The sequence below is a fragment of the Sander vitreus genome, chromosome 14 (assembly GCF_031162955.1).
Source record: "Sander vitreus isolate 19-12246 chromosome 14, sanVit1, whole genome shotgun sequence".
NCBI classification, from domain to species: Eukaryota; Metazoa; Chordata; class Actinopteri; order Perciformes; family Percidae; genus Sander; species Sander vitreus.
The window spans coordinates 28,551,997-28,561,388 of record NC_135868.1 but is presented as its reverse complement, the minus strand read 5'-3'; the positions used below and the strand labels follow the sequence as shown (position 1 = coordinate 28,561,388).

Genomic DNA, 9,392 nt, shown 5'->3' with positions numbered 1-9,392 from the left:
ACCAGTATTAGGGCTGACATAAGTCTTTTAAAATTCAAATTAAAACAGTATTTCCCTGCATACATATTCTATATTTATTGTCTTCTTTTCAGAAATGTGTAAGTTAAAAATGTTAAAAGAACTAAGATCCTGCAACCAGTTTAGTGTGTGTTATTCCCCTGGATGGGCCTTAAAGACCCAGAAAGCTTGGTTCCAAATCTCACGTTTTTCTAGCATTAAATTAAATATTCACGACCAAATCAAAGTTAAAGTTATGAAAAAGAAAATGTCATCTATTCGACATCACATTTTTCTAACTAAGTTCAACCATTTCATTTGAATGTCGACGTGAAATGTATTCTCCATATTGTGTCCTCTTCCTATTCTTGCGACTCTACAGCTGTCAGTGACGTACAAGACAATGACCATTCATAAGTGTCAGAAATCGCAATTTACTGCTCATTATAGAGTTAACTATAAAGTGTCTGTTATATAGAGTGAAGAGAATGAGTGAAGGACGGAGTGATTTAGGACACGTTACGTGTCTCTTTTTGTCTTCCCAGCTGGGCATTATGAATCTACTTGCAACACATGGCACGCATGGATGCAGCAGATTGGCACAGTCAGAGAAAGAGAAAGAGGGAATTTTCTCGATTAATTACAGTAGAAATAAACCCAAACCCGGCGTAAAAATATTGTCCAGGACCCGTAGGGTTCAGGTCAGGTAGAATATATAGCAGAGCTCTACTATATACACATGTGCAGGGAATATCATTCTGGCAGAAGTATGTGTGGAGCTTTAAAGTGATCTAAATGCTTCCCAGAATGGTGCATTAACAAGCAATTACATAGCCAGAAGAAAATTACTTTCCTAATGCAAATTTAGATACTGAAAGTAATGCTAATGTATGTTTGCGGCCGTCTCTCAGGTGTTGGATGCCGGACAAAAACAAGACAACTCTCAGCGTGGACCAAATTGTTACAGTATAAGTTATAAAGTAACTTTACACTAAATCCACTTTTTGAAGTTAGTAAAATACAGTCACTTTATTACACATTGCCATTGTGACTGAGGCGTTTTCAAAATAATAATAACAGTGTGTTTAGTTGCTCTTTAAAGACAAAAAAACTAACAGAAACGACAGCTTTTTTTGTATAAGTATGCTTGTTTGCCGTGTGCTCATTATATCACAGTCTGATTACAACACCCATACACCCACGATGTTCCTTGAACATGCAGCTTGGTAGAGCCTCCAGGTAGAGTCAGAGAGCTCCTACCTGCTGCTGCTGCTGCTGCTGCTGCTGCTGCTGCTGCTGCTGAGTCGGAGTACAGTACAGCCTGCAGACAGGCCACAGCACATCCATTCCCACGCACAGACACTTGTGAAATGAACATAATAATGTGTGTGTGTGTGTGTGTGTGAGCGCATACCCCCGCATCACCACCACCACCGCCACGACCACCTACAGAACTGAACTCACTTCATACGACCAAACACAGCCTCCCACCTCAGATACAATAGCAAACATGGCCCAAACACTTGACTGCAATTACTGAACCACAGTCACAGAAATCCATACATAGTCATCATGGTGTGTGTGTGTGTGTGTGTGTGTGTGTGTGTGTGTGTGTGTGTGTGTGTGTGTGTGTGTGTGTGTGTGTGTCCACAATTGTAGAAATCCATACACTAACGCTGGACACAAGAAGTGTGTGAGTGTGTGAAAGAAATCCAGTCCACCTCTGTAGCCTTAATGCTTGACACTTAAACAAGTGTGTGACACCTCAACAGTGTGTGTGCGTGCGTGCGTGCGTGCATGCGTGCGTGCGTGCGTGTGTGCATGCGTGGTATTAAGAGCAGAAGCTGCTGGCCCAGATGAAGACAAAGAGCCCAGCGGCTGAATTGAGCAGCAGCTCTCAGACAGGATTACACAACAGCTCTTAAAGACTGCTTTTAATAGCAAGACTCTGACTGGATCTTATTTCCCTCCCACTCATCCCATCCAACCATCCATCCATATACCCCCCCACACACACACACACACACACATACACACACACCCCTCCATATCAGTAATGTTCAATCTAAGCAGAATCACACACAGGAATGTGAGGGTATACATATTATTCGCGGGTGTGTGTGTGTGTGTGTGTGTGTGTGTGTGTGTGTGTGTGTGTGTGTGTGTGTGTGTATACCTCTGTGCTTCAAATCTCATTAAAATCAGTGCCAACTGTTACAGTCCAACATGTGCGTGCATGTGTTTGTCCCTCCTCTCTCTCTCCTTTTTTAATGCTTTGTTTTGTAGTGTTATTATGATTGAATCAAGTTGTTTTTCACTTCGACTTGGAGCCTCAATCTCTCCACCAATAGGCTTCCTTGCCAGACCAGCCAATCAAAACGTCCACGCAAAGCTGGAATGGGAGCAGCTATCAAGCTGGGCATCCCTGGGCAGCACGAACAAGGCCCCCGGGAATTAAGCTCAGCTTTAAATCCAATTTAAAAAAAAAAAACCATACCATAAAGATTGGACAGGGGTTGTTGCCGCTCTGCTCAGACCTAAATCAAATGGTGATTTTATTGAGATTAATCTGCGTCTTAATACTGCTCAATTGGAGGCTGGTATGGAGCCAAATGAGAGATGTCAGGGAAGGGGAAAGCTTTGGAGAAACCCTGTGTGTGAGAGGGACAAAACAGACGGGAACCAATGCAACGTATCCTAAAATGCTATAAGGATATGGTAACATGGAAGGAGAAGTAGATAAAGGATTTTGGATAAAAGCGATGTCAAACACACAGGTGGTGTGAAATGTCTGTTAATCCCACTTTAACTTGCGTTTCCCCTTCTCTGTATTCCCTCTATCAGAATCTTAAAGGGTAACTTTTTTTCAACCTGGACCCTATTTTCCTACATTTTTGTGTCTAAGTGACTGATGGGAACAACAATCCTTAAAATTGGTCCAGTATTAAGCAAGACCGATGCAGAGAAACAAGCTGCAACGTAACGTTAATGGGAAACTGCGCACCTTCAATTTACGTCCACTAAAAGTGCTTGTTTTGAAGCTGACAGGCTCAGATTATTATTCCAACATTATGGAAAGGATCCCTACAGATATAGACCTTTTGTTAAAGAGTAAAATAATTTTTGTTTAACATGAAACAGCCCCGGAATCACAATCGCCAAACCCACCAGACTCCATATAAATAATCAGCACTTTTATCATCGTAAAAAAAAAACACACTTCATTCAAAGTGGACAGAAACAAAATAAAACTTTCAAAAGCCGTCTTGGTTCATCTTTCCGCTGTTCCAACAATCACCACTCTGATTTGGTTGAAATAAACCCTTAATTCACCCATTTACAGTGGTGTGAAAAAGTGTTTGCCCCCCTTCCTCATTTCCTGTTCCTTTGCATGTTTGTCACACTTAAGTGTTTCGAACATCAAACCAATTTAAACAAATAGTCAAGGACAACACAAGTAAACACAAAATGCAATTTGTAAATGAAGGTGTTAATTATTAAAGGTGAAAAAAATCCAAACCATCATGGCCCTGTGTGAAAAAGTGATTGCCCCCTAAACCTAATAACTGGTTGGGCCACCCTTAGCAGCAACAACTGCAACCAAGCGCTTGCGATAACGTGCAATGAGGCTTTTTACAGCGCCCTGGAGGAATTTTTGGCCCACTCATCTTTGCAGAATTGTCCTAATTCAGTTACATTAGAGGGTTTTCGAGCATGAACGGCCTTTTTAAAGGTCATACCACAACATCTCAATAGGATTCAGGTCAGGACTTTGGCTAGGCCACTCCAAAGTCTTCATTTAGTTTTTCTTCAGCCATTCGGTGGTGGACTTGCTGGTGTGTTTAGGATCATTGTCCTGCTGCAGAACCCAAGTTCGCTTTCAGCTTGAGTACACGAACAGATGGTCGGACATTCTCCTTCAGGATCTCTTGGTAGACAGCAGAATTCATAGTTCCTTTTATCACGGCAAGTCTTCCAGGTCCTGAAGCAGCAAAACAGCCCCAGACCATCACACTACCACCACCATATTTTTACAGTTGGTATAATGTTCTTTTTATGAAATGCAGTGTTCCTTCTACGCCAGATATACTTGGACACACACCTTCCAAAGAGTTCCACTTTTGTCTCATCGGTCCACAGAATGTTGTCCCAAAAGTCTTGGGGATCATCAAGATGTGTTCTGGAGAAATTGAGACAAGCTTTGATGTTCTTTTGCTCAGCAGTGGTTTTCTCCTTTGGGAACTCTGCCATGCAGGCCATTTTTTGCCCAGTCTTTTTCCTGATGGTGGAGGCATGAACGCTGACCTTAACTGAGGCAAGTGAGGCCTGCAGTTCTTTGGACGTTGTTGTGGGGTCTTTGTGACCTCTTGATGAGTCGCCGCTGCGCTCTTGGGGTAATTTTGGGCGGCCGGCCACTCCTGGGAAGGTTCACCACTGTTCCATGTCTTCGCCATTTGTGGATAATGGCTCTCACTGTGGTTCGCTGGATTCCCAAAGCTTTGGAAATGGCTTTATAACCCTTTCCAGACTGATAGATCTCAATTACTTTCTTTCTCAATTGTTCCTGAATTTCTTTGGGTCTCTGCATGATGTGTAGCTTTTAAGGATCTTCTGGTGGACCTTACTGTGTCAAGCAGCTCCTATTTAAGTGATGCCTTGATTGTGAACAGGTGTGGCAATAATCAGGCCTGGGTGTGGCTAGAGAAATTGAACTCAGGTGTGGACAACCACAGTTATAGTATGTTTTAACAAGGGGGGCAATCACTTTTTCACACAGGGCCATGATGGTTTGGATTTTTTTTTCTCCTTTAATAATAAACACCTTCATTTACAAATTGCATTTTGTGTTTACTTGTGTTGTCCTTGACTTTTGTTTAAATTGGTTTGATGTTCCGAAACACTTAAGTGTGACAAACATGCAAAGGAACAGGAAATGAGGAAGGGGGCAAACACTTTTTCACACCACTGTACATGTAGAAATATGCTCGCTCTGTCCACGCTTTAAGTACTGATTATTTAAATGGAGTCTGGTGGGTTTGCCAATGGCAATTTCGGAGCTGTTTCTGGTTAAACAAAAAGGATTTTACTCTTTAACAGAAAGGTCTATCTCTGTGGGGATCCTTTCCATAATGTTGTCAGACACTTAGAATAATAATCTGAGTCTGTCAGCGGCAAAAACTGAACTTTTAGTGGACCAAATTGACGATGCACATTGGCCCAATAGGGTTACATTGCAGCCCGATTCGCGGCTACCGGTTACAGCGTTCTCGCTCAATCCTGGACCAATTTCAAGATTTTTGTTCACATTAGTCACTTAGACAACACTGCAAGGGGAAATAGGGTCCAGGTTGGAAAAAAAACGAAACTACCCATTAAAGGGGAACCCAACTGATTTTACATGATGCTCAGTTTACTCGTCACAAGTTAAAAGAACCCCGGTGATGTCACAGTCACGGTTATCTCATCTTGGGCTTGAGGCTTTTAACGGAAAGCCTGTGTTACAAACTGGAGTTGTTGGGTTTGAAATAAGTTGTCATAAAAGACATTATTGAGTTGCATTACGGGTACTGAAGGAAGGATACAGGGTTTTGGCCGCTTCACGCATAAAGAGACTAAAAGTCAGGATATCTTGGCCTCTGCTGCTTTAAGTTTAAATTTGACCATTTGTTCTTCAATCCGTCTATTTAATTAGCTTTCCAACATTATAGAAGTAAAGTACTAAATCACTGGAGTGACCCTTTATTTAACATGTTTGGCAGCCATTGCATGCTGTTTCCATGGCGCACTGGTCCCAAAACACCCCGCCAAAGGAGCACAGTTGAAAATGTTTAAAGAAATGTGGATTAATGTATGTTGCCCTCATAAATTAAATAAATACAATAAATAAATCTTTAAGAAAAAGAAAATCTCTTTTTAAGCTCCTAGATGAAACAATGCCTGTAAATATTAAAGCCTGCTGTCAAATTGAACAAGAAGGGAGTTCCCCTGTCCCCTGTTCTGTCAGAGTTAACAGTGTGTATCCAGCATTTTAGAAATTCCCATTCATTGAAATGTTGACCATAGTAGCCCTTTGATGAAACCCCCACTACACCAAAAGACCATGAAACACATGGAAATCAGATTTTCAAATATATTGGTTTTTTGTTTTCCGTCTCCTTTAACAATAAAAAATTAGATTCAAAAAGTATTTACTTCTGTTTACATATGACCTACATATAAATTCCCAGTTTAGACGGTCTGGATTATTGCCCATATTTACCAGCTATAGGGACACAATTATTTACGATTTACTGAACCACAATTTTTTAGCAGCAGATCTGATTAAGATTAATTTTCTGTCTGCTTTGAAATGGCTGAACATTTCAGAAAAGTGGCCTGCAGAAGCAAAACTTTGAAAAGCATAAAGAATAATATTAAGGGGAAGCTACAGCATAGGGCTTGGAAACAAAAGACCATTAATCCGCGCATAGAATGGGTGGTACATTTAAGTAGATTACAGCAACCAATCTATTAGATTAACCTCATATTCATTTGAATTTAACGGATAATCTGTAGTTACATCTGTTTGCTGTGACACCCCATGTCATCATCCCTTGTTATTGTCCTTTTAAACCCCCTCGCCTTGTGCCATGCTTTCGCGCAGCCTGTGCGTAATTTGACGTGCGCGCACTGGACAGCAGGGGGGCGGGGAGGCTCCAAAAGGTTTATTCCGAGCACCCAACCGGCGGCATGGGGTGACGCTCCAGTTGAGGAGCTGCAAATCGGACCGGAGGCTCACTTTGTCCCCGGTTTGACCTGATAACGCAGAGAAAAATAGGATCGAAAGCAGACACTTTGCCAATGCGTCACAGCGCATAATAGCGCTGTTTATCTAACCTATCCGAAAGGGAACCGTGAAGAGGGGGAGTTCGGCTCCTTGTGCCTTCTCTTATATGCAAACACACAGTCTGCAATCCCTAAACACGATGGACCCAGTGAACCCTCATCCAGCCACGCTCACCGCCCCTCTCCACACACTAGCGCGGAGTGACACGAGGACACGCCACTGACATAAATCGCTGGAACCAGGGGGTCAATTATGTGGCTTTCAAATATTCACGAAAGGAGTTGTGCTACAGACACACACACGCACTACGGCTAAATATAGAGCAGCTTCTTCCACTTAAACAAACCACCATGTGGTGTCAGAACATTCTCTCATGTGGCCTACCTTCCATCCGGCTGAACTGTTGCTGTCGCCTTTATCCTTGAAATAAGGAACAAAGCGAACCATCCAGTCATAGATTTGGGACAGGGTGAGTCTCTTGTCCGGGGTGCTCTCGATGGCACGGGTAATGAGGTCTGCATAAGACAGGTTCCCCCACGCGTTTCGCCGGGAGGACTTGGCTTTGCGCAGCTGGCCGGCCACATCGAGCGCAGCCCCGGACATGCAGGCAGGAGCGGCCGCGACCGGGGCCGGGGCGCCGGCCGGGTGCTTGATCTCCGCCGGCGCGCCGCCTTTTCTCTCGGCCCGGCACGCGGACACGTTGTACTGCTCCACTTTGACCGACGCCAGAGCCAGACCCGCTCGGCTCGCCTCCTCTCCCCCCCCGGGGAAATCCTCCGGACACGGCAACGACCAGGTGCACGACCGCGAGCGACTGTGAGGCTCAAATTCCGAATCGATGTCAACCTGATGCGCATCCATGCCGCCGCCGCCGCCGCCGTTCTTCATCATCATCAGCATGGTGATCTCCCGCTCAATAGATAGTCCAAAATCGGGCAAGGTCACTAGCCTATAACAACAAAAAAAAGCCTGTCAATGTTGACGTCTGCCAGTGAGTTCAAATGCCCAAACTGCTCCCTTTATACAAATAAAAAAAAAATAAGAAGAAATGTGTCTTGTTTCACACACACACGGATGATAAACCAGTATGGGAAAAGCCGGCAGCGGTGTGGGATATTATAATTCTCCTCAGAGCAACAATGTGGCATCCCATCACAACAGATGAAGGTGTATCCGAGGCATCAACAACAGGCTCAGTCTCTCTTCCATGTTAATGGCACAACACCGGCTGTGTTTGTTGGCTGCATGCAGGACCAAAGTGGCGGTCAAACATCCATGATGAGAGCCAGACCTACTTGGAGGAGAATGTCTGTGTGTGTGTGTGTGTGTGTGTGTGTGTGTGTGTGTGTGTGTGTGTGTGTGTGTGTGTGTGTGTGTGTGTGTGTGTGCTCGCTACGGCTGCAGCAACAGTTGATCCCTTTGACAGATGAGGTCCAGTCAGTGCAGGTTAACACGAACGCTTCTCAAACTCCCCAAAAATCATCTGACTTTTATAATTTCCTTGCGGCTCTGCTCCCAAGCTTTACAGCCGTCCTCCTGCAGACTGGTTGGTGGCCGGCTTCAGCTGAAACTCACCGCGAGCACAATTACTCCTTTAGAAATAGAAACAGGCTCTCATGAATCATTTATATGAAGCCGTGGATTTCCAGACGATAAAAAAAAAGCCCTCATGGATTTGATTTGGAGCATCTTCTCTCTCTCTGCGTGTGTGCGTGTGTGTGTGCGTGTGTGTGTGTGTGTGTCTCCTCTGCACGCCGCCAGACGCCTCACTTGGTGTAGGAGATATTTCTACCTTTGTCTTTGGCTTTCCGTTCACATGTCACATGGGTGCCGCGTCTCTGCCTATTGCTCTGCCTTTATACTACAACCCTGTGCGTCTCTGAAGGCTTGAAGCCACTTAACTGTAGCCTGGAATAAAGTGGGAGAAGTGCTGCTTCCATATAATTGGACGCCGCCTGGATCAAGTCACTCCCTCCAGAACAGGTTTCCAAAAGCAGGAGGAGGGTGTGTGTGTGTGTGTGTGTGTGTGTGTGTGTGTGTGTGTGTGTGTGTGTGTGTGTGTGTGTGTGTGTGTGTGTGTGTGTGGTGGGGGTGACATTTGTATACAGCATATTGACATTCATACAGCATATATTCAATCACATACTTGCAGTTTATCATCATGTTTATTAGAGCTGCAAAGATGAATCGATTAGTTGTCAACTCTCAAGTTAATCGCCAACTATTTTGATAGTCGATTAATCGGTTTGAGTCGCTGTTTATTAAAAACGTCCAAAATTCTCTGATTGCAGCTTCGTTGACTGTGAATATTTTCTAGTTTTCTTCTCTCCTCTGCGACAGTAAAGTGAGTATCTTTGAGTTGTGGACACAACAAGACATTTGAGGACGTCGTCTTGGGCTTTGGGAAACACTGATCCACATCTTTCACCATTTTCTGACATGGTATAGACCAAACAACTAGTCGACTAATCGAGAAAATAATTCACAGATAAATAGACAATGAAATAATCCTTAGTTGCAGCGTGAATGTCTTTAAACACATTTTTCACAAGTGATAATCATCATGAGT

The 9,392-nt window shown here is 43.7% G+C and overlaps 1 protein-coding gene across 1 annotated transcript in view; it reads right to left on the bottom strand.

The window, feature by feature from the left end:
* The window catches only part of foxo6b (forkhead box O6 b), a 49,981-nt gene extending 41,278 nt beyond the window's left edge, over positions 1-8,703 (bottom strand). The window contains exon 1 of the mRNA XM_078268302.1: positions 7,208-8,703. Coding sequence (XP_078124428.1) covers positions 7,208-7,723 — 516 coding nt within the window. The 5' untranslated portion in view covers positions 7,724-8,703. The remainder of the gene's footprint in view (positions 1-7,207) is intronic.
* Positions 8,704-9,392: the final 689 nt, after the last annotated feature.